Source organism: Manis javanica, chromosome 1, assembly GCF_040802235.1.
Source record: "Manis javanica isolate MJ-LG chromosome 1, MJ_LKY, whole genome shotgun sequence".
In the NCBI taxonomy this organism is placed as follows: Eukaryota; Metazoa; Chordata; class Mammalia; order Pholidota; family Manidae; genus Manis; species Manis javanica.
Genome location: NC_133156.1, coordinates 49393145 through 49418722, shown reverse-complemented (window position 1 = coordinate 49418722; position 25578 = coordinate 49393145). Strand labels below are relative to the sequence as shown.

At 50.4% G+C, this 25578-nt stretch overlaps 1 protein-coding gene across 2 annotated transcripts in view; it reads left to right on the top strand.

Annotated features, from left to right (window-relative positions):
• Nucleotides 1-25578, top strand: part of SLIT3 (slit guidance ligand 3) — a 596734-nt gene that overhangs the window by 554838 nt on the left and 16318 nt on the right. For both annotated transcript variants that reach the window (XM_036995101.2, XM_036995102.2), the window contains exons 27-33: nt 4498-4595; nt 8307-8446; nt 11461-11554; nt 12928-13065; nt 14585-14825; nt 17158-17288; nt 24646-24800. In XM_036995101.2, coding sequence (XP_036850996.2) covers nt 4498-4595; nt 8307-8446; nt 11461-11554; nt 12928-13065; nt 14585-14825; nt 17158-17288; nt 24646-24800 — 997 coding nt within the window. The remainder of the gene's footprint in view (nt 1-4497; nt 4596-8306; nt 8447-11460; nt 11555-12927; nt 13066-14584; nt 14826-17157; nt 17289-24645; nt 24801-25578) is intronic.

The following is a 25578-nucleotide window of genomic DNA, read 5'->3' as shown; positions in this document are numbered from 1 at the left end:
TCTATGACAGTGTAAAATGTCAAAGGCTGTTAGTTGCTCTCAGAACTGTACCATGTACATTTATAACATCCCCAATTCCATACATGTATGGTTATCTTTTTAAGCATCAGCTATGAGCCAGGCACTCAACTGGACCTTTGTATTTATTTTGTGCTCTAATTTTTGTAATCACCATATGAGATGGGTGGTATCATCCCTTTCTGAAAGATAAGGTGAGCCACTTCATATTCTGAATCTTGCTTCCTTCTCTTTAAAATTGGCCTGAGTTCTGGAAGTAGTGGAACTGGGTTTCAAGCCCCAGGCTTCTTCCAACTACACTTGACAACACTATAAAACGAGCCTGGCCACGTGGAGCAGAATGCATCCACGGGGCTCCTACAGGACAACACCACTTGTTTGGACTTTGTTCACAAGATTCTGAACATCTTGTAGATTCAGAAACATTTGAACAGAGATTTTTCCCTTTAGGGAGCTGTTGAGCTCAGGCAGGTCTGGGATACACTGGTGATGGTGGTGGTGGTAGTGATGGTGGTGGTGGTGATGGTGGTGATAGTGGTAGTGGTGGTCATGGGATGGTGGTGGGTCATGGTGATGGTGGTGGTGATGATGAATATGACAATAACAATATTAGCAGCCAGCAGCCTCGTATGTACCGACATATATGTACTAAACAAAGTATATGCATTTTCTTGCATACTCCTCATGAAAGCCCCAGGGGGCAGGTACTAAAATGACTCATTTTACAGTTGAGAAAACTGGGATAGTAGTTGAGAGAGCTGGGATTCAAAGCTCAGAGCTGATTGTGGAACCCATGCTCTCAGCCACTACACTCACTGCCCACGGGCAAGCACCACGATCGCAGGGGCAGAGGGTGAAGGACATTGGCCATTTAGGACCTGAGTCTCCAGGACACGGAAAAGTAGGGCATAATAGGGGCAAGATCACCAAGGAGGACACCCCTGGTTCCTACCTGACTGCATGACCTTGGACAGCTGCTCCCACATCAGGCTCCCCAGCTGTAAAATGCAGCAGGTTCAACAAAAGGGGACCTTTAATTGTGGTTGCGTCCAATCCCTGTCCTGCATTTGTTCCCCCTGCTTTCCTTCCTTCTGGGATTGGAGCCCAGCCAAGCAAAGCGACTGGGGAAGCTGCTAAGTAGACAACAATCAACAGAATACCCACAAAACCAAGTTTAAAGTTCAGGCATTTATCTGGCTATTTCCAGTGACTAGCTGTGTGACCTTGAAAAGCAGCAATATTACCATACCAAAACAAGCGCAGAAGACACTGCTAAATGTCTAGTAGCAGCAACTGTTAATCTATAATACCAGGCCTTGTGAAGCAGTTTAAGCAAATTACCTAAGTTAACACTCTTAATCACCCTCTGAAATAAATTTTACTATCCTGTTTTGATGAAGAAACTGAGGTTCAGAAAGATCAAATAATTACCCAAGTTCCCACACCTAGGAAGCACATGAGCAACACCCAGAACCCAGCTCTCCTGCAGGAAAGCCTATACTCTCGCTACACTCCACCCCACCACGAACTAACTCTCTCTAAGCCTCACTTTCTCCACCTGTAAGTGGGAATAACCATACTTCCCTGCAGAGCTTTCATAAGGATTAAAAGGGATCATAAATGTGCTTTGCTAGTCTCACTGCCAGGATTCAGTAGACATGCCACAGAGGGTAAGTACTTTACCACAATTCTAAGATTTGAGGAAATGTATATTTTGGCTGATGCTCTTAGCCATTTAGCTTCATGTACATATGTTCAGTGTTTCAGAACAGTGCTTCTCACACTTAAATGTGCACAAGAATCACCTGGAGATCTTATAATGCAGGTTCTGATTCATTAAGATCTGAGGTCAAGCCCAAGATTGTGCATTTTTAATAAACTCCTAAGGAGTGCAGTGCTACTAGTCCAAGGACCACCCTTTGAGTAGCAAGCTCTGAGAGCAGCCCTCCTGGCCCCATCTCAGAAGAGTCTGCCAATGGGGGTAGCTGTTCCAAAGCACCTTTAAAGGAAGCCAGAAGCCCCAGGCTTGTCCATAACATGCGCATGGGAAGAGACAAGCCAAGAAGCATCACAAATCTAGTGGGTTTGAGCAAAATGAGGCTGAAAAGAGTTGAATCGGGCTAATCAGGCTGGCACTAAGAATGGTGATTATTTCTCAAGGACATGTAAGTGACAGAAATCCCCACCTCCAGGCCCAATTACCACACCATCAAATGCTAGGCTCTGCCTCCTGGATGTCTGAACAGAACAGAAGAAGGGAGGAGACACCATCAACTCCGCCTCCACCACCCCTCCAGCCCCCAGGAGAGGACTCCACCCTGAGTCCTTGGTGGCTGAGAGCTCCCCAGAGCAGAGAGGCTGGCCCAAGCAGAGGTGAGGGAGGCCTGCCTCAGCCTCCTCAAGTTTCTCCAGTCCTGCTTTTCACTGTCCATTCACACACCACGCACAAACACACACACAAACACACACACACACACACACACACACACACACACACACACGCCTACACACATGGACTATTCAGCACCAACCAAAGACCTGAAAAAGTCTTTTAATTACCCACATTCAGTCCTGCCTCAGACCCAGTTAAACATTATCTGAAGAGCTTTTATTTATGGAACCATCATTACATGCCAGATGGCCTTGCATGTGTGTGATTTCTAATCATTTGTTAACTCCACAGGGTAGGTATTATTATTCCCATTTTATAGATGATGAAAACAAGGCTCAATGAGAGCTCATTTCCTCAAGGCACAGAGCCCCGGGCTACAACGTGCACCCAGATCTGCTTAACTCCGGAGCCCGTGCTTTGAGAGACAGAGTACATGGCCCAGCGCTGGCTTCGGACTGGATGTCTGGGTTCAGCTGCTGCCTGTTCTGCTCACTGCTGTGCAGTCTTGGACATATTGTCTCCCTTTCCACATCTGCCTTCCCTGTTTGTAAAGATGGGGTAATGACAATCACATCCATCTCACTGGGCTTCCTGGCTGGGATGTGAGTTTTTGTGAACACTATATGCAATCATGAATATAAAACAGTTAGCGTGAGGACTGGAGCAGAAAATGTGCTCAATAAATGTGTGTGAGAGTGAGTACTGCAGTTTCCATTCCACACACTGTCCTTCCGAAAGGGATTCTATGTTGCTCTGCTTTAGGATAAACCCTGATCCCACCCCAAACTGCATCTCCTCTCCCTCTAAGAAACCTCTTACGGGCCCTTTAGCTGTGAGAGGGTGTGAAGAGAACCAGGCAGATGTGGCCATGCCTACCAGCTGCTGAAAACCGAGCCTGTGGCTCCAGCATTTGAGACAGTCAGAAGCAGGTTGTCCACAGCGGAGGCCAGGGCCCATTTGGCAGCAGCATCCCAGCCAGGAAGCCCAGTCCCACTCCATCACGGGCACTGGAGGCGGCAGAGGGGAAGAGGGTTCTCTCAGGCAGATGGCGAGCAGGTGGTGTGGCAGCGGGAGAGCTCCCGTGATCACCCCTGCTTGGCCCGGTGCCCACACTGAGCCCTCAGCCCAGAAACAAATGCAACAGACACCTCCCGAGGCCCCGCAGGTCCTCCAGGGGACTGCTTGCCAAGACTTGGGTGCAGTGCTGGGCCTTCCATCCTGGGAGAGAAGCTGGAACCAAAGGGCCAAGCACGGGGCTGCTCCCTGGGTGTTTGGGTCATAACGTCCGTCTCCACCTGGGCCTCCCTGGTCTTCTGCCTGACATGCTCCTCCCCACATGGTCGGCTCCTGCTCAGCTCGAACAAACCCTTCAGAGGGGCCAGCCCCAAAGGACCCCCACCCAAAATTATCAGAGGTCCTCCACTTTAGAATCACCTGCAGAACTTCAGCATATACATGAGCACCTGGGTCCATAGCAGATGAATCAAAGATGAATCTGTGGGGTTGTCACTTTATAAGGGCAAGGTCTTTTGGCCACACTTCAGCCTCAGGCCACCCTACTTAAATTGTGGGTTATATTTAAGCCTCAGTGGGACTAATATCATCTATTAGCATTTATAGAGTACCTACTATGTGCTGCATGTGTTACATAATATTAAATACTTCCTTATATGAAAAGTGTAGTTTAAGTCTCACAACAACTCTGTGAGGTAAGGTTGGAGAGGTTAAAAGGCTTATACAGGTCAGAGTCAGCCAACCAGGAACAGATGAAGCTGGAGTGTGAAACCAGGTTTTCCTGGATCCACAGCCCATGCTCTTCTTGCCCTGCAGCTCGGGGTAGAAAGAACGGTGTGAATTCTGGGAAGTAGTGAAGCTGCTCAGAGGAACAGCTGAGGTCGGAACTCCTGAGCTGTCAACATTCCTCCCCTTCTCGCTGTGGGGGACCAAAGGCAAGGGCCCCCTTTGGGTTTCCCCGTGTCACATGGCTGACTTGTCCCCAGAGGATGCTGAGAACTCCCTGGGGTCTCCTGGTCAAGGCAGCCGTTAGCAACCTCCTAACCAGGTGCTCCCCCTCTCCTGCTCCTCAGGGCAAAGACTGCACTGTGCCCATCAACACCTGCATCCAGAACCCCTGTCGGCACGGAGGCACCTGCCACCTGAGCGAGACCCACAAGGATGGGTTCAGGTACCAGCTCACCCCCGGGCCTTCTTTCCCCACACAGGGCTTCATGGGCCAACTCTTGGGGCAGGCTGTTCGCCAAAGAGGCTTTCTGTGTGCCCACGCTGTGCCAACCCTTTCCATGAATTATTTAAAGGCTCTTCACACCCCATAGGGAGCTGCTCATCCCTATTACACAGATAAGGAAATTGAGGTGTCAACAGGACAAGTCCTTTGCCTGCAGTTAGTTAGTAAGCATTGGTGCAGGGATTTGAATTCAGATAGTTTGTCCCCAGAGCCAGAAGGACTCCAAGGGACAATATAGTTGTTGGCTAAAGTCAGAGAAGAATGGGATGATGGCTCAAAGACCCACCAGCCTGGCCATTTCACCATTCTTTTCTGTGTTATAAAAAAAGGTAATAATTGGTGACACTGATAACATGCTCATTATGTGCCAGGTAAGTAGGTGGTCATTATATAAATCCTCACAGTGACCCTATCGGCTACAGGTATGTACTATCCCATTTGATAGATGAGGAAATTGAGGCACAGAGATTGATTTGCTCTAGGTCACATATCCTGACACTCATTCCTGGGTCTTCCAACCCTACCTCCTTCCTCCCTGGCATTGAGAGCTCAGAAAGAAAAGGATAGAAGCCACTTAAGCTCTTCACATCTCTCTCCTGGGAGTGCACCTCGTAGGCCACTGCCAAGCCTCGGGCCCCCTGCCTGCTGCCCACCCTCCCCATGCTTCCAGGCGCCCGGTTTCCCAGCCCATGGCGTTGGCAAAAGCAGACCTATTGAAACTGGTTCCTTTGGCACCCCCAGTGACTGAGTAGGTCAGGTGGTAAAGGAGGGGGTCCCCAATGCCAAGCTCTGTGTGGATGTCTTAGAGCTCAGGCTGCCAACAATTAATTATCAGAGGCACTCTGGCAGGGGCTGCATATGGACTGTGAAAGAAACTGAACTCTGGGTTCTCAGTTTGCCCCCTCTGAGAACCCAGCCCACCCCCATGTCCACCTGCCAAGCCAGCCCCTTCACACTCTGGCCCTTGAAAACTGAAATTCAGGCAGAGCTCATTTTGCTGCCTGGAGTCCACCATACCACCCACTCCACCCTTCTTGCTGGGAGCAGGGGTGAGGAGAAACCCCATGGAGATCCCACGGAGGTGGCCATGTGGCCCCAGCAGGCACCACCTCCAGAGTGAGAGCCGGGCCCAGCCCTGCCAGCCGAGGGATGCGCTTGGCGAGAAGGAAGAGCACCCCTGGCAGGTGACTGTCTCTCCTCTTGGCTGGAGGTGCGATGAGCTGCAGAATTCCATTTCCCCCTCAGTTATTGGGCATACTCAAAAGACTGGAAATATTCAAAACTGGAAATACTTTTAGAACTTAATTATCAAGAAAAAGAGCTCAGATGTACAGGATTAGTGAAATGGAGTGGAGGGTGTAGGCAATGAGACCCACATACTGAGGATGACCCGCCGCCACCGGGACTTCCCGATGAGCGGGAAGGGTCTCTCTTTAGGTCAGACCCCGGCAGGCTGGCAAAGCGAGGGACACCTGTTAGGGACCCTGCCCCCTTCTTCCCTCCCGCCATCACAGAGGACCCCGGACCAGTGGCTCAGAACAACAGAGTGTATTCCATCATATTTCAGGAAGCTAGAAGTCCACAGCCAACACATCAGGAGGGCCATGCTCCCCGTGCATCCCCTAAGGGGTGCCCCGCTTGCCTTTGCCTGGCTCCTGACGGTGGCTGGCAACCCCGCGTCCCTGGGCCTGCACTGCAGCGCTCCGGCCTCAGCCCTGGCCGTCACGTGGCTCTCTCCCTGTCCCTGTCTTCACATGGCTGTCTCCCTATAAAGACAGCAGACATACTGGATTAGGGACCCACCCTACACCAGTATAAACTCATCTTAAGTTAACTGATTATATCTGCAAAGACCCTACTTCCAAATAAGGTCACAGTCTGAGGTACTGGAGGTAAGACTTCAATATATCTTATGGAGGAGACACAATTGAGCCCAAAGCAGCTCTTCTGAGTCAGAATTCTAGAAGCATCATCCACCTTTCATACAGATGCTTCTCCCATCTTGATGCTTGTCTGCTCACAAGAAGAGCAAAGACTGGCAGAGCTGGCTGACAAGGGACAAGAGGAAAACGAAAGACGTGGCCTGTCCTGTGTCCCTGCAGCTAACCAGATGCTCTTGGAGTCTCCCGGACAGCCTCCCCTCAGGGTTTCCAGTGAGGGCAGGGGACACTTTCACCTCCTTCCCGCCCTCTGTCTATGCCATGAGCAACCCCTGTTCCCTTAACCAGCCACCCAGGTCCCATATCTATGCAATCCTAAGGCTGTGGAAGCAACCAGAGTAACTTGTTCCAGGAAAATAAGGCACACTTTGGTTTCAGACCTTTGAAAACCTACCCCTGTCTGGCTCTGAAGAAATAGCCTTTTTCACAAATGCAGAGTCCCTAACAGAAATGAAGGAATAAATCATTCCTCTTGACCTCAAGAGCTCACACCTAAGAAACCCCTGTCCTTTGTAGAGAATATGACATGGCTTTCAGGTTGTAGATGAGAGGAGGTTAAGAAGGATTCTAGAAATCCCTTCCTATTAGTTTAGCTTTTTTAGCTAAATCCCAAATCAGAGCTCCAGAAAGAGGCCTGGAATTCCAGGTCACCGATTGGATGTAAGTCCCTGACTAGGTGATGGAGTCATGGAAAGAGTAAGATTCACTGCTCTGCTCACTGAAGCAGCTGCTCCCTCGCCCCTTCCCACCTGCCTAGCCTTTATCTGTTCTGACTGATTTTGCCTGCCTAAACCTGACAATGTGACCAAGGTTGGGCAAAGGACAGGTGGGTCAACATTTCTATCCAAGAGATTTAACACCCCAGAGACAAGCTAAGGAAATCCATCATGCTGCTCTCTGGTGCTTTAAGCCATGCTCACCAGAAAGCTTCAGTGTTGTCAGGAGAGGGGTCCTCCCACACTGTCTGTTATCCCTCAGAAGCCAGAGGGGGCTCAGAAGTAGTAGGGCTCATGACAGGGAGAAATGGCATACGTGAGGGAAAAGTTAGGCAGGTGGGCTGTGCAGGCAGTTAGAATTAAAGCTAGCTAATGTGGTCTGGCATTTTCCATGTGCTATGTACTCTTGTAAATTTTACTTGTATAATCTCATTTAGTCCCCACAGCTACCCTAGGGGTAAATCAGCAGATGAGGAAACTGAGACACAGAATTTAGGTAATTGTCCCAAGGGCAAGTCACTTGGAAGTGGCAGGCACAGATTTCATTCCCAGGAAACCCGGTTGCAGAGCTGACCCTGGCCGCTGTGCCCTGCTTCTGCTCAAGATTAGGACGGCTGCCCTGGAGTCGAACATTTCCCAAAGAGAAATGTTTGTTTTGTCTATAGAAGAGCTGAGAAAGAAAGGTTGAAAAGACAGCTGGAGGAATTTAAACAAGGTCCAGAAAAACCACTTCCAGCTGAAGGAGACTGTTGGTGGGCAGGGCCAGGGAGAGGGAATATTGCCCGGAGACAGGGGGCTAGATGAATGACCGCTTAGGTTTCTAAGGACCTTCCTGCTCAGCACCCCAAGACCTTGTGTCCAAAGGGCTGCCTTAAACTCCATTTGGAGAGAAATCTAATTGTATTTCCCTCCCACCCCTTACCCCATCCTTCTTCTCTGCCACCCCACTCCCTGACCTCTGGCTCCCCTTCTCCTTGGGCTGCACAACCCCAAAGCTGCTCCTGCCCTCTGGGCTTTGAGGGGCAGCGGTGTGAGGTCAACCCTGATGACTGTGAAGACAACGACTGTGAGAACAATGCTACCTGTGTGGACGGGATCAACAACTACGTGTGTGTCTGCCCACCTAACTACACAGGTAAGCTCCCTGATGCCTGAGTGTGAACTGGTGCATGTAGTCACTTGGGTGGGGGTCATGCACAGAAGAATAGCATTTTCTTAGCTTTTTCCAGGGATCTTACCTGCTTCCCCATGTCAACAGAGACTTAAACCCCCCAAGCCCCAGTCTATGCCATCAGGGCTTCCCAAAGGCCTATCTGTGTTGGCTTGTCCATGCCTCCCACTCCTGCAAATCACCAGCTTCTTCCCACTTTGAAACAGGCCCCGAGGCCCTTCCAGCTGTCTGCCCCCTTAGATGATGGCATTCCCTCCTGTGGGAACCCTGGGGTCCCAGTGGTGCTGGAGGCTACTAGAGAGGCACTTGCATTGTGTTTATACTGTATTCAGGTCTCGGCAACCTTTCCTGATTCACTGCATTTTCCAGGTACTTTGTTAGGAGGTGGGATGCAAAAATGAGCAAGACAAAGTTCTTCTCATAGGAAGCTGATAGTCCAGTAGAGAGAGACCTGTATTTAATAGAATGAGAATATAACACCTGTAAGCCCAGGGGGAGTGTGTCACAGAGCAGGAAGCTGAGCCAGCTGGAGAATAGAAGAAGGCTCCCCACAGGAGGTTATCCATCAGGAGAATCATTCCACCCTCAAAACACAGCACCTTCATTTCCTACATCAATAGCCCCTAATGTGCACAATTAGATATGCCATTGAATTGTGAAGCAAAATACCACTAAGTGGTACGAACACAGCCTACTTTGTATATACCAAAGTAGCATATACCAAAATGAAAGTCCATGAATTCTTCAAGAAAAAGTCTCTGTTGGCAAAAAGTTTGGGAAACACTGCATATATAGCTTCCTATTTTGGGGCTTCCTGACACAAATTAGGAGGTTCTAAGAATTCCTACTTTAAGTAATGCTGTTTATTTAAGCCAGAAGGCCCCAAACTTATTTGATCTCAGAGCTTCCCTCTTAGCCTACCTCAGAACACGATTGCCAATCAACACCCTGTGCTGCAAGAAACATATTTTAGGAAATACCAGCCTAAGGCAAGGATGGAAATAAGGACAGTACAACTCCAGGGACTCCTATACCCTGCTCTGTTGGAACCTGGCTTTGACGTCAAGAATGAGATGAGAATACATGGAAGATGAATGGAATCAGTCCTAAAGCCTGCAGACAGGGAAGCCAAGTAGCTCCCGTTGCCCCTCAAAACCCTGTGCCTTTATGCAGACTTCCAGCCCAATAGCCAGGTATCACCCCACCATCTACCAAAGCACACTCTTGAGACTGTGGGAGTGTGCTAAGGCCAGCTGAGATTACCACCTACTCTACTTAATCCTAGGCCTCCTGGGGTCTCAGAGAAGGCTTCGTGCTGGGAAAAAGTGCAGAGAGATCTGCTGAAGGCCTACTTCCCTTATGCCTTCTATCTTCTACCTTCAAGAGTGGAGTTATAGCCAAGAGTTAAATTAGCAACAGGCAACACTTTTTATGCATCTGCTGTATACAGTGTACTGAATCGGTTACTAGAGATAGCAGAAAGTCTAAGATATGCCCTCAGCCAACAAGGGGCATCCGGTCTACCTCAGATGAGTGGAATCATTGTATAGAGTAAAATCATTGGTCCAGAAGAGTCTGCTTAGTGCCAGGAGGCAGGTAATAAAAATCCCAAAAGTTAGAAGGTAGAGGTGCTCAAAATAGGCTTAAGGGCAGAGGAAGGGCTTGAACTGAATGTATGGCTGGCGATGGGCAGAGGGTGAGGAGACAGTCATCGAGGTGGTTCCCAGCCCCAGTGGAGCGCCATGGCCCGTATCTGCCCTTAATTGGGTGCACTTTTGATCGGTTGCACTTTGTTCCTGACAATGGGATGTCCCGCTATTCTGAGTCCCAGAAAACACTGTAGTCCCATGCAGACACTTGTCCACCTTGCTGGGTCTCCCCAGGAAGTGAGCAAGGGGAGGGGGCTTATGTAAAGAATACAGTGGCCTGGTGGTCTTGAGAGGCTGGTGGCAAAGTGAGGACAGGGTAGGGGATAGTTTTTCCCCACCACAGCCAAGAACAGATGCCAGGGCTGCCATTGTTTATGTACACCCCAGCCACACTCAGGACGGTCCTCTGCCGTGTCCACTGAGAGCCGCAGCCTGGCAGCCTTCTCCGGCCCTGGCTCCTACCCCGCCTCTGAGAGAACTGCCATGGATTGAAGTTTTCTTCTCTTAGATCACTCTCCACCTGGCTTGGCCAGTGGAATTTGAGGAGTCACAAAGTTCAGAGGTACACTACAACCCTCCTTACCCCGGCCGTATCCTGCCTCATCCATCATATTCCCAAAACACATTTTCAGGCACTGTGAGCTTTTGGGGCTTATATACTAAGGCCATCCCTGGGTATTTATGACCCGTTAGGCATTTTGTAGCACTATGAATTTCAAAGGGAATGTATCCAGAGACCAGAACTTCAAATTCCTTTCATAGTTTCTTCTCTGAGAAAATCCAAGGAGCTTGCTTATCTATAACAGGTGAACTATGCTGCCAAGCCATGTCTGCTTGTTTAGGAAGCTTCTGGGCTTCCACAGAGTTCACCTCTTCCCTCGTGCTTACAGCTCTGCAGGGCCTGCTTATTGTAGATCTCCCCCACTAGGCCATGGGGGAGGACAGAACCGCATCACTGTTGTCCCTATCACCTGGCACAGTGCCTACCATGTAAGAGCTCAATAAATGGGTGTGAAATGAAAACTCAAACACATAAGCATAACCCAAGGTCAGGGGCTGTCATCCTGTGGTTTCAGCTGCAGCAGCCCCTGAATAACCAAGTGAAACAGCCAAATGATAGTGCTGGCAATGCCCAGGAGAGGCCCTGGGCCTTTCCCCATCACTGCTAGGGAAGCCAGTGCAGAGGTGCAGGTGACAGGATATGCCAAATGAGCAAATGCAGGGCTCCTGATGTCCTTAACTTCCTGAATGGGGCCAGATGAATCTGATCTTCCAGCCATGCTCTCCCCCAACACCCTCCCTCATGCTGAGTTCTCCACCCACCCCCAGGTGAGCTGTGCGATGAGGTGATTGACCACTGCGTGCCTGGGATGAACCTTTGTCAGCATGAGGCCAAGTGCATCTCCCTGGACAAAGGATTCAGGTAACACTTGGCTTCATGCCCCCAGCACGGGTCCTGAGCACTCTGACTCCAGCCATCTGCACTGGCAGCAGAGGCTCTCAGGCTCCCTCCATGTTCATTCTCATTCTGATCCTCCCTCCCTCCGTCCCGGCTTTCTACTCCCACGCCCCCCAACCCCGTCATGTTACTTGTTTGTTACCATGTACTTCTATCTCTGACTCGTAACGGTCGAATTCTCTCAGTCTGTCTCTGTTTCTGTCTCTCTCTGTCTCTGTGGGTGTCTGTAAGTCTCTCTCTGTGTCTTTTGATTGATTGTGAGATTGATTGATTGATTATATACCCCCCTTTTCTTTACCCCCCTTCTTTCTTCCCTCCCCACCCACCTCCATCTCTCTAGGAGCTCTCCTTCCAGAGCTGCAGGCAGCAATCCCACTGAGCAGAGTCCAGAGGGTGTTTGGTCACCTTGTGTGTGGCCGCCACGTTCAGGGAGGCCACGTTTCGGCTGCAGCAGCCTTCCCCAGCCAGGTGTAAGCCCAAACAGCAGGCTCAGGGGTGCACAGCTGAGGCGCTGCTCTGGGGGGTGCAGCTCAGCCTGCAGGGCCTGGGCTGGGGCAGCAGCTGCTGTCCTCTCATCTGGGGAACAGAAGGCTACTTCCCAGCCCTCCCAAGGCCATTTGCCCTTCTTATCCCAGCACCAGTCTTGGGGGAATAATGAAAAGCAGTACCACAGAATCAAAGGGAGTACAAACAGCGTCAAATTCTTCATTACCTTCTATGTATCATACTATTTGCTCAGGGTGCATCAAGTGCACTGCACAAAGTATGTCACTTAATTTTTGAACAATATATTACAAGTTATTACCAACTGCATTTAAAGATGAAACTGAAACAGAGGGAATGAGCGGCTGAGGCACTGAGAACAGGTCTGGCAATCAGTAAGTGTGAACAAGACAGTGTTATACTGGGGGGGTCTTGGAGAATCACTCCAGCTCCCTCGGGGCCCCGCTTTCCCCAGGTAATGGAGGGGGACAGACCTCATCAGGTGCTGGCAGGCCTCAGTGAGACAGTGAACAGTGCTTAGCACAGTGACAAGCACAAAGGAGGACTGAGCTGCATGTTAATTCTCTGGAGGAGGTCATAGGTCCAAGCCCATATCTGTGATTCCAGTCCTGGGCTCCTCAGCCTGACACCTGAAAACAGGACAGCCTCACATGAAGCAGACAGACTGGCTCACAGGGACCAGAGGCTATGGACACCCAGTGAAACCAACTGTGGGGCCAGGCTTTGGTGAGCCTGTGTGAGTTGAGGGGGACTCAGGAATGTGGACAGATAGAGAAGAGGCCATCTGGAAGCTGACTGGGCCCATGGGACAGCCTTGCTCTGCTGTGTTCCAGGTGTGAATGTCTCCCAGGCTACAGTGGGAAGCTCTGCGAGGTGGACAGTGATGACTGCGTGGCCCACAGGTGCCAACACGGGGCCCAGTGTGTGGACGCGGTCAATGCCTACACGTGCATCTGCCCCCAGGGCTTCAGGTATGGTGGAGGGGCCCCTCAGGAAGGAGACATCTGGATCAGACAGCAGCGGGCAGTGGGCTGGGGACTGACAGGCTAAGGCAACCAGGATGGAGACCCACCCCCAGGCAGCCCAGCCTGGGTTTCCATGATGCCTTCATTCACCCGCATCTTCTCCAGACCTTCCAAGTCCCCCAGTTGATGTCATTAACCCTGTGTTGTAGATGGAGAGAAAATCTACCCAGGGCAACCGCGCAGAAGTTAGACTTAGGGTCCAGCTCACATAATGTCAGGCTTGGGCGTGATTGCATCTAACGGAAGATGTCACCATCTTAGAGCCCAGCTTTCAGGGTTGGGGAGGCCATGTGGTCACAAATCTTCTTTTTAGGCTAGAGAAAAAAAACATTATAATGCCCCAATGGCAGAAAATTGAGACAAACGGGGCCTTGGGGCCAGCTGCTGGAATCGGTGAAACCAGATGAGAAAGGGGAGAGGCGGTCAGGAGACATCTGTGGGTATGTGGAAGGAGAGGCCTGGCTTCCATGGCGAGCTCCCGCACTGACAGGAAGGGACTAGAGGGGAGTCAGGGACCACACTTATGAGGGGCCAGACTGGGGGACAGGTCCGTGTACATCAGCCACTGGATGGCATAGAGCCGACCATGCGATAGCCTCCAGGGACGGGAGCCAGGAAGGAGCCACAGAGCTCCCAAGGCCAGTCTTTCTAAGGCCTGGCTGAGACCCTCTGCATCAGACACTTGTGAAAATATGAGGTCCGGAGCCCCACCCCAGAGCTACTTAGAACTGGGAGTAGAGTGAAGGGGCCGGGAATCTGTACTCTTTTAATGTTCTTAAATTGTGGTAAAAATACACATAACATAAAATTTGCCATCTTAACCATTTTTAAGTGGACATTTCAGTGGTATTAAATACATTCACACTGTTTTGCAACCGTCACCAACTATCCATCTCCAGAAATATTTTTATCTTGCAAAACTGAAACCCTGTACCTATTAAACCTGACTTCCCCTTCCCCCAGCCGCAGCCCCTGGCAACCACCTGTCTCTGAATTTGACTGCTCTGGTTACCTCATATTAGTGGAACCGTACAGTATGTGTCTTTCTGTGACTGGCTTATTTCACTTAGCGTAATGTCTGTTCTTAAGGTTCAGCTGTGTTGTAGCCTGTGTTAGAATTTCCTTCCTTTTTAAGGCTGAATAATATGCCATCATTTGCATATACATTTTGCTTATCTGTTCCTCTTCAAATGGACAAGAATCTGCACTTTTAACACATTCATCCCAAGTGATTCTGATGACAGTGAAATGTGGGGTCCTACACTCTTGTCCAACCCTGATATTCTAAAAATGGGGCCATCGGAGCTTAGCAGAGAAGGCTTGTCCCAGTGAGGGCCAGGGCTGGAGCCGGTCCCAGCTCCCATCACTCTCTCTCCCCCTCTCTACTAGTGGCTTTTTGGCCCAAATAATTATGGTTGTCTCCTCTCCCGCTCTCTCCCTACCCCTGCTACCCCTCTTCCTTCAGCGGGCTCTTCTGTGAGCACCCCCCACCCATGGTCCTGCTACAGACCAGCCCCTGTGACCAGTACGAGTGCCAGAACGGAGCCCAGTGCATCGTGGTGCAACAGGAGCCCACCTGCCGCTGCCCCCCAGGCTTCGCCGGCCCAAGGTGCGAGAAGCTCATCACCGTCAACTTTGTGGGCAAGGACTCCTATGTGGAACTGGCCTCTGCGAAGGTCCGGCCCCAGGCCAACATCTCCCTGCAGGTGCGGCCCCACCCCACCCAGTGCTTAAAAGCACCCCAACATGCCCCCAAGCTCTGAATGTCTCCAGAACAGGTGGGATTCCCCAGAGCATAGCAGCCCTGCCCCCTCCAACTAAAGCGTCATCAAGGACAAAAACTCAGCTTCAGGGCAACTGGACCAGTTCCATCCAGAGGGTTCTATACACAACTCCTGGCCAGCCCTCACTGCCAACAGCAGCCACCACTTCTAGCCTCATTCCCTCATTTTTCTAGAAAATATTCATTGAACTGTTATATGCCAGACAGCGTGCTGGCAATGGGGATTCCATGGTAGATAAGATGCACAAAGCCCCTTGCCCAGGGCAGGATGATAAGGGAAAGGGGAATGACATCCCTGAGTGCTGTGAGAGCAAACAAGTGGGGCAGTGACCCCAGCCTGCTGGGCAGAATCATGGAAGGCTCCCCAGAGGCAATGCTGGCTAAGCTGAGATCTGAAGTAGGGTTAGGAGTTAGCCTGGAAAGGGGTGGAAGGGTGAGGGGCTGACAGAGCAGGATGAAGTGGGGAAGCAGTCTAGCCCCACAGATCAACATGTGCAAAGGCCCAGAGGCACAGACGAGCAGGAAGTTTTTCAGGGACCGGAAGTCCATTTAGTACGAAGCAAATTCTTTACCAACTAACATCTTTCAGATTCCTTACATGTGGTCCTGAGTACATTTACTCCTAACTGCACTTCTGGGAGACCTAAATGCTACATGGTAGGCTGGGGAGAGCAGGGAATGTGTATGATTGAGAAAAGCAGGCCCCTACTTACAGACTTGCTGGGAATGAGAAACTCCAGAGACACAGCTAGAGAGAGCAGGCCAGTCGGTAGCCCCCGCTGCGGCCCTGCCTTCCTCTTGGCCACACTAGCGCAGGTTTAAGCTCATGGAGAAAACATTCATTCAACAAAGATGTATTGAGCACCTATGCATGCCAGGCACCATTGTAGGCACTGGGGCTGCAGAAAGGCACAAGTTCAAACTGCCTCACCTTGTGGCTCTTACAGTCCAGTGGGCCAGCCTCTGAGATGAGGGCTGTCCCTGGGCACAAACAAGAAGGAAGCTCTGGCTGCCATCAGCCCCTCTTGAGTTCTCCTCATTGCCCTCCCGCCTTCCTGCCTCAGTCCCACCCACCCAGGGGCAGGAATGTCAGGTGCCTAGAGCAGTACCCAGTGCCCAGGCACCCAGATGTCCTCTCAGGCTGCCTGCTTCCCCGCTGTCCCTCAGACTGCACCTGGGCGGGCAGTGGGAATGCAGGCCAGAGAACCCCAGCTCTCAGGGCAGCAGCTTCTGAAACCAGTGGTTCTCTGCCTCGGCAGCACATTAAATCTCCTAGAGAACTAAAATAATCTTTGCCTGGGCCCCACCCCCAGAGATTCATGTGTAATTGGTTTGGGGTAAAGCCCAGACACTAGTATTTTTAAAAATCCCCCAGATGACTCTTAACACACAGCCTACTTACTTCATAGTAAATATTAAATTAAGTGGTTATTATTAGCATTTTATCTATAATTATTATTATACTTCATATGAGAGTCAGAGGCCCTTAGAGGGGCAGAGATTTGAATGGGATCACTTTGTATGCCACAGGGAGAGGCTAGATTAGAGCTCAGGGCTCCTGACATACATATATATATGTATATATGCATATGTATTTATATAATAAAATAATATATATGGTAATGTCCATTATATATACAGTTGACCCTTGAACAACACAGGTTTGAATTGCAGAGGTCCACTTACACACAGATTTTTTTAAATACATACATTGGAAAATTTTTTGGAGATTTGCAACAATCTGAAAAAATTCACAAATGAACTATGTAGCCTGGAAATATGAAAAAATTAAGAAAAAGCTATGTCATGAATGCATAAAATATGTGTAAACACTAGTCTGTTTTATTGCGTACCATAAAATCAATAGTAGGCTATTAGGATTTACATTTTGGGGGAGTCAAAATTTATACACAGATCTCTTACCGCAGGTGGGGGCGGGAGAAGTTGCCCCTAATTCCCTGTGTTGCCCAAGGGTCAACTGTATATGTAAACATAGTCGCACATAATGATTACTCAATAACAAAGAATAAACATTTGTTGAATTAAACTGCTCAATCAACATTCACTAGAAGATAAGTATAGACTGACCTTCTGGGAATTTACGGACCAGATGCAAGAGGAAATAGAGACATGAATGCAGATCTGGGGTTTGTTCAGAAGCTGCCCCTGCAGGAGGGCTCTGGGAGGTGGGACAGGGGAGGGAAGGTCTCCCGGGAGCCCTGACTCCGCCCCCCCCACCCCCCGCCTCTCTCCAGGTGGCCACTGACAAAGACAACGGCATCCTCCTCTACAAGGGAGATAACGACCCCCTGGCGCTGGAGCTGTACCAGGGCCACGTGAGGCTTGTCTACGACAGCCTGAGCTCCCCACCAACCACGGTGTACAGGTAAGGGGCATGGACCCTCCCTCCAGAAGATGCGGGGCCACGCTGCCGCCTTGCTCCCCGCCCCCCCACGCACTCTCCCCCTCGGAGTGGCAGGTGGGAGGGAGAGGCAGGAGAAGGAGGCAGGCCCTGCGGGGAGATGACACCTCATTACCATAAGATAAATGGCCAGCTGGCGACTGTGCAGGAGCCCTGCGCTCCAATGGGGACGAGGCTGCTTAATGAGATGCCCTTTTCAAAATGTCATCCTAATCTTTTATTAGTTTAAGAAAGAAAACAGGAGGAGATGAGCATGCAGCTCAAGGGGAAGAAATTCCAGAGCACTGAGAGAGCAGGACCACTCCTTAAGTGACCTTCAAACTGTTCTGAAGGACAGTTTTCCCTAAACGTCAGTCTTTCTGACAATCACCCTGGTCTTTTTTACATTATTGATATGTCAGCTGTACTATTGCTTAACATGCTACCTTACATCAGCTTAAACTGCTCACTTTTTAAATTTAGCTTCCTCTTAAGTCATATCCATGATTTCAGCTAGTTCGATGTTAGGGTTTTTTTTCTCAGTACAATAAATGTTAAACTATTAAAATGAAAAATTATCTTAGCTATAAATATTTTTGTGATAGTTATAGACATAACTGGTAGAAACATTTACCTGCGTTACATGTGACATCACATAAACCCGCCTGTGGAAGGCGAATCGTTACTCCAGGGAAGCGCAGTGCGTGAGGAGGACCCACATGCAGAGGCCGGCCTCCTGCCTCTGGAAGCAAGCGCATGTTTGATGGGAGCTGGTCAAGAGCAGCAATTCTCAGACTTTTTTCCCCAGTAACTAAATCCTTTCTTTAATCAAATCTTTTATATTGAACTCAAGAATGGTAACTACACAGAAGCAAAACTACCCTGCAGGGCTGGAGAGAGCGAAGGCCTCCCCTTCTCCCATACTGTCAGGAACACCCCAGTATACCTCCAACAAACCCAGTTGAAAACCACTGGTTAAACCTGCGGTTCTTGAAGTGTACCCCCCGGGGCGGCAGCAGGACCAGGAGCCTGTTAGAAATGCACATTTTCAGACCCCAGCCCGCACCTGCTGCCAGACGCTGGGGTAGGGCCCTGCACCTGTTGTAAGGAGCCTCTAGATGATTCTGATGCCCAAGTCTGAAGAGTGCCAGCTTACACAGGAAGCCTTCCTGGAGGAAGATCTGTTTGTGGTGGGTCTTGAAGAAAGGGAAGAAATTGATGAGCAGAACAGGTGGACAGGCTGGCTGGGGGAACAGCAATCACAAGCCTAAGGGACAATGAAAAGGTTCGTGGTAACAGATGGAGGTCGGTGGGGGAAGAGCAGCCTGGTTAGGACAGTTGAGTACAATGGATCCCAGGCAGAGAGCTCACCCCGTGGCTTCGAGTTCCCACAGTCAGGACCGCAGAGCTGCTGGTCATGGCAAAGTGGACGGGACAGAGAGACGAGGGCAGGGGCCGTTCTGTGGTGTAAGACACACCTGGGTTTGAGCAAGCTGTTCAACCTCTTGCCTGTTTCCTCATCTGCACACTGTGGTTAAGAGCAGGGTGTACCGCCAGGAATGGTGTTAGGGCTGGAGGTGGAGGGAGGGCTTGGCAAACTGAACTTTTATGTGGGCATGTGGAGCACAGAAGGTGACAACCAGGCTTCCAGAGGGGTGGGGCTCTGTCCAGAACTTGGAAACCAAGCTTTCGCCCACACTGACGTCAGCTGTCAGGGGTGACTTAGTAAAGGGGTGCTGTCATCGGTGGGAATGGGGAGCACTGCTGTTGGCTGACTCAGGGCATGAGGGATGAAGTGGAGACCCAGAGCACTGCTGTCTCCTGTGGCCCTCGTCAGGGAGTCAGATGAGCATTAGCAGGGGCACCAGGGAGACCACCGGCTCTTTCTCCCACCTGTGGGAAGAACCTTGTGAAGGATGCCCAGGCCTGGATCCACATGCCAAGCCTGGTGACAAACTTTATGGCCCTTCAATCCTAAAGAGCCCAAAACTCCAGAAATCCCATATTAAAAATGGTTTTGCTTCTAAACACTTGTCTCTGAGGGAGCCCTGGTATTGCTGAGGGGAGCTGGCAGCCTGAGGTCTGCTACGCACTGAGGCCCCGCTGACCAGTCCCCAGAGGAGAGTGAACAGCCAGGGCCCCGCAGGGACACACAGGCCTGGGGCAGCTGGATTCTGTGGCCTTCTCCGTGCGGGTGCCTGACTGTGTTCATCTGCCCCACGTGAGGGCACAGAGGTTCTGCTCCAGGCCCTGGGGCATGTACACAGAACAGCCCACCTGAGCCACCCCCTCCCCGGGAGTGGGGGCAGATCTCACTAGTCTTCACTTCCGGGACTTGTCAGAGGGGCTTTAGGCATAATTTCCTGCCTGCAAGGGAGCAGACCTGGGGAAAGTAGCCTGAGCTTTCAGGGAGTAGTGGGGACTGTGGCAGCCTAAGGGGTACAGGCCTTGTCAAGGCACAGCGGCCCTCAGCTCCAGCAGGTGCGGCTGTGTGGGGGTGTGGGGCACCAAGAGAAGCTAGAAATTCGGGATTTCTATGTGAAATATCTGCACTTAAATGCTGACTTTTCATACAGAGCTCGATTTGGCTCCCATGGCCTTAATTAGCACAAGCCCAGGCAAGTGTCATCACCCCTGTGTTAAGGATGAGAAACCTGAGGTTCACATGAAATGCGTGGCCCCAAAGCACGCAAGCCAGTGAGTGGCAGGGCTGGGATTCAGACTGCCGCCAAATGCCATTCTCCCACGGTGCTGAATCTGAGCGGGGGGCGCCAGGTCCCATGCTCCAGCCATGGGGCTGCAGTGGGGTGTGCTGCCTGGGCGGCTGCCTAACCAAAATGCCAGGAACTCTGTGTTCCTGTGAAGCTCTGTCACCACCTAGTGGCCACACAGCATTCAGGTGAGCACACCCACCGCCTTGAGGATCATTTTCAGTGGCAGCAGGGTCCAAGGCTTGGGAGACGGGATAGGAGTCCCACCTCCATCACTTCCACTTTAAGGCTTCAGGCTGGACTCCTTAAGACTCTGAGCCTTAAGCTTCTTATTTATAAAATAATGGGAAGTTGTTAGTGTTAAATGAGGGAATGCAGGCCCGGTGCTTAGCACAGAGGAGCACAGTGTCTTCCCCTGTTAAGCACTCGACACCCGCCTTCCATTGATATGAAAAGCAAGAGAATTCAGCGGCCACTCTGGCCAATGCATGTCCTCCTGCCAGACACAGGCAGGAGCTGTCCAGCCTGGCTCTGACCCCTCCCATGCTCCCCACCTCCCACTCCATGCTGGCCAGGGCCCCCTCCTTCCTCTGCAATCCCCCAGTCTCTCTCCAGGAGGCGGGTAATGGAGCTTAGAACCACAGGAAGATCAATTCTTTTAAGAATTAACAGTAGGTGGGGGTTTTCTCCCCAATTTTTTTCTCTTCTTTTGTAGTAGGAGAGCCATTTTTCTCATTATTGTTACTTAATAGGTCAAGATTTAATAAAAAATAAACAAGCAGAAATGGAGCTATCCTGATATGGAAGATAGTGGTAAGAAATTCGAGCCTTCAGCACCACCTACCCATGATTCAAAAACCACTGGCTTTAGGCCGTGTTTCCAGGAGACCCTACGATGCGCCAGGAAGAAGGCAGCCTGTGAATCCATCAGCATCTACTGGCACAGACAAGGTTATGGGAGGGTTGGATTCAGACTCAGTCCTGACATTGAACCTCAATTCCACCACCTCCTAGCAGTGTGACCTCAGTCAAGTTTCTTAGGTTCTCTTGCTGTAAAATGGGGTTCACATGAGTGCCCTCCTCAGAGGTGTGACAAGACAGTGAAGGCATATGGAAACCCAAAGGCCTCAGTAGCTGTACGGTTAAGAATCAGTAGAAGAGCTCTTCTGGGGCTCACTAGCCTGTTCCCTGCTCTGTCCTGCCTGCCACACCCAGCTCCTCCAGGCTAGGGTTAGGGCCACGGAGACCATCACCTCCCCCTTTACTGGGCACTTGCATGGTTTAAGGGGCCGTGCATTGCCTGTTAAAACCAAATGAGGCCAACATTATCACCAGGCCACTGCACCGAAGTAGAAACTAGGACTTACAGAAGTGATGTGACTGGCCCAGGGTCCCTCAGCTGGAGGGCCCAGTGTGACACTCGACCTCTCAGCCCCGAAATGACTGAAGAGGTGAACCTAGAGGAAGGGGCCCGCCTAGGACTCTCCTTGTGGGCATCAGGGGAGGACCTCCAGGGAGCCGGGCAGCCAGGGCCCTGTGGAGCCCAGCACTCCCATCAGAGGCAGGGGGCCAGAGGCCTAACGGTCCCCTCTGCTGCTGTGACTCTGACCAAACCACTGGCTCCCAGCCAGATGCCCTCGGTGGTGGTGCACCAAGGCCTGGGCCAGTGGGGGAGTGCAGGAAGGAAAGGAGAGAATAGACCCAGAGCCTGCGGCCAGGAAGGGTTATGGTGTGTGAGTGTTCACTGTGACTGTGCTTCTACCATGAAAAGCAGCTGCCTCAGACTTCCGGAATCCTAATGTGGGAAGAGCACCTGCCCAGACCTGTAGCCTCTCTACAGCTCTTTCTCTGACCGGGTGGCTGTTCAGCATCTAGTTATACACCTCAAGGAATAGAGAGCTCATTTTCATTCAGGACAGCATCAGTTTACAAGATGATTAGGAGATATATCTGCATATTTTTTCATGTGTTTAGAAAACTGTGTTAGGGCTCAAGATCAAGGAAGCCTGTGGTCTCTTCACAGCAGCCCTTCTCCCCAACCCACTACCACCAACTAGGCTGCAGGATCACAGGCCTCCTCGGCCTTATCCTCAGTTGACTATTCAGAAAGCTGGAAGCTACTGAAACAGAACAGTCCTACCTTCATATTGCTTCTTGACTCCCCATGACAAAACCAGATCCCCCAAGCAACTCTTTTAACTACCACTCTTTTCCTCACTACTCTCTTTCTTGACCAGGCTTTAGATTGATTAGATGGTTATTTGACTTAGAAGAAAGGCTAAGGAAAGTGAGGTGAGCTTTATAAGTGAAGACACTCTGTCCGTTTGCCAGTGATCCCCAACTCCTAGGATAATGTGGTTCATAGTAGACATTCAGTGGATGGAGGGAGGGAGGGAGGGAGGGAGGGAAAGAGGGAGGATGGATGGATGGGTGGTGCATGGATTGCTGGATGGTTAGATGATAGGTGTGCAGATGGATGGATGGTGGATGGGTGGGTGCGAAGTGGGTGGATGGGTGGAAGGGGGATAGATGGATGGACTATTGCATAGATGGATGGATGGTTGGATGGGAGATGGATGATGGATGGGTGGAAGGACAGATGACTGATGGATGGGTGGATATGAGAAGAGAGGGTTCTTGATGGGTTTGGGAGGGTGCTGGGCACCTACATGTCCCTCTCTGCCATCAGTTTCTCCCAGAGATTGGCAGTAGAGCTAATTTGGAGACAATGGTAGGTTCTTATTGTGGTTACTAGTATTCTAAATAACACATGATAATTGCTCACATTTTCCTAGTAATTTACAGGCTACAAAGCACTTCCGTGTAGCTACTGATTTCATCATCAGGTAATTGAGTTATTTTCCCACCTTTTTGGATGAGGAAACCGAGACCAGAGGGGTTCTGTTTCTGTGACTGGCCGTCCTCCACCCACAGTAAGGGGCTGGAATGGGCTTCGTGCTTTCTCCCCTGGGCCTCAGCTCAGCCTGTCTTCTCCCAAGCATTTCCCTCACCTTCTTGGCTACTGAGGTTTCCAACTCTGAGTCAGTCTCTGAAACTGTCCCTGTCTGCCTGGAGCATCAGCACCACCTCCATGCCAGGATCCTCTTGTTGGAGCTAATTCACCTGCAGATTCACCAAGGAGATTTCACGGGGAGAGGGACGCTCCACATGTAGTGCCCACACCTGAAGCTCAGCTGCAACTCTGCCATTTCCTTCAGGGAAGGAATGCCATATCCCCACTCTTCTGTCACCTCCCATAGCTGCTCCCTCCCAGCCCCTGCCAAGGATTAAGTAGAGGAAAAGGCAGAATTTTGGAGTCAAATGTTTGTCTATGAATTCTGTCTCTGGAACATACAAGCTGGGCGACCTCAGACAAATTACTTAACCTCTCTGGGCCTTAGTCTCTTTGTGAAATGGGATATCTGGCGCCACTTCATAGAATTCTCATGAGGCTCATATAAAATAGCAGTGGCCCATCTGGCACCATGCTCGGCTCTCATGCCTCACAAGCCTTTGGGGAGCAGCCGTTGGTCCTGTGGGGGCGTCATGGGGAAAGGGAACACGTGTGGACTTCAAAGCTGGACAGACCTTGGCTTAAACCCCTCCACGCCTTTGTAGGTGTGCAGCTTTAGGCAAATCACTTAGCCTCCCTAGGCTTCTGTTTGTCCTGTCTGTGATTCTGTGAACACCTGAAGGAGAGTTGTAGTCATTACTTTCCCAGATGTGGTATGTATATATATGCACACTGCTGGCAGTGCCTGAGATGAGTTTAGGTGGGACAAAGACAAACTATTGACATTTTAACTGTGAGGTAATGTTTTTCATGTATACTAGAAAAAGCGTGCAATCCCACCAAAATATTTTTTTCATGGACACCATTTCTTACAATAATGCCTGCCTTCTTGATATTTAAGGGGGACATAGAGCAGTAGAAGAAAATATGTTAAGTAAATAGTGGTCCCATTGGAGAGTAAAAATCCATAGTAGAACAAAAACTGAGGATGGAATTTAACTGTAAAATGCTAGAAGAATTCAGAAAATGGTAATCAAATGCAGTACCTGGCCCTAGAAGAGATCTTGTACTGGAATGGAAAAAATGCTGTGAAAGACATTATGGGGTCCACTGAAAAATCAGAATACAGACACATTAGATACAAGCATGGTATCAAGGTTAAATTTACCAAAGATAAGAACTGCCCTGTGCTTATATGAGGGGATAGCCTATCCTTAGGGAATGCACCCTGAGCTATCCAGGAATAAAGGGCCACCAGGTATGCAGCTTACTCCTACATGATTCAGTAAAAGTGTATGTATGTCATACTATACATATAGCTTATGTATGCAGAAAAACGGTATATATCCATATGCATATATATACACATGTGTGTGTATATATCCATGGAGATAGTTACAGATATAGATATGTATATATGAAGAAGGAAAGTAATAAAGCAAATGGGGCTAATAGAATCTATAAGTGTAATAGACGTTCTCTGTTACTGTTTCTATTTTTGTAATTTATGTAAGTTTGAAGTTATTTCCAAATGAAAAGTGAAGTGCAGGTCAAGTTCACAGCCCAGTGCCCAGCCATTGAAGGCACTCAGCAAATCCTCTGGCTCTCCCCTGTGCAGCGTGGAGACAGTGAATGACGGGCAGTTTCACAGCGTGGAGCTGGTGATGCTAAACCAGACGCTGAACCTGGTGGTGGACAAAGGAGTCCCCAAGAGCCTGGGGAAGCCCCAGAAGCAGCCTGCAGTGAGCATCAATACCCCCCTCTACCTTGGAGGTAAAGCCCTTCTCCCCGCTACCACCCCTGCCACCTCCCACCTGCCCTCTGTTATCGGGCACCAGCAACCAGGCCCACTGGCCAGTGTTCTTCTGCTCTTATCTCAGCACCCACTGCCAAACCAAATCAGAGAAGGCTCCCCGGAGGAAGTGACAACCAAGCTATCCATAAATAGGTCACGGGGAGAAGAGGAAAGGAGGGAGGACAGGGCTCCTTCTGGGAACTAACGGCTTGTTCAGAAGATGGTGGGGCTAGGTGAAGATGGAGTGGGAATGGAGGCCGGGTCCATCTGCAGGCTTCAGGCCACATTCCCTGGGCTCTGCCGCCTCCTCAGACCCTGGAAAGCTCAGCTAATGCATGTAGAATAGGTTTGAGATTAAGGTTGTAGAAAGGATGAAAGAGAAGCCACCTGCTTGGCAGAGTCGGGGCCTAAAATGCAGCCCTGGGCCAGTAGTTCTCAAAGGGTTCTTTGCAGAAAAAGTCAGAGCAGCTTGTTCAGATTCCTGAGACTTCCCCACCAAGTCTCCCTCTGGAAGACAGGAAGGGGCCCAGGAATCTGCATTGCTAACACCCGGTCCAGAGCATCCCCCAGCCCCTGAAGGGACACAGCTTCTCCCCTAGTGAAGACCCTCAAAGTTCCCCTGACCGAGGCTGCTCCCCCATGCCCCTCCTCTCCCAAACGCTCCCTCTCCTGCCCCGTGTTCTCCTGCGGGGCCCAGGCTGAGGGGCTATGGAGGCTGGTGTGGACCCAGCGGGATGTGCCGCTTCCCTTTTCCTG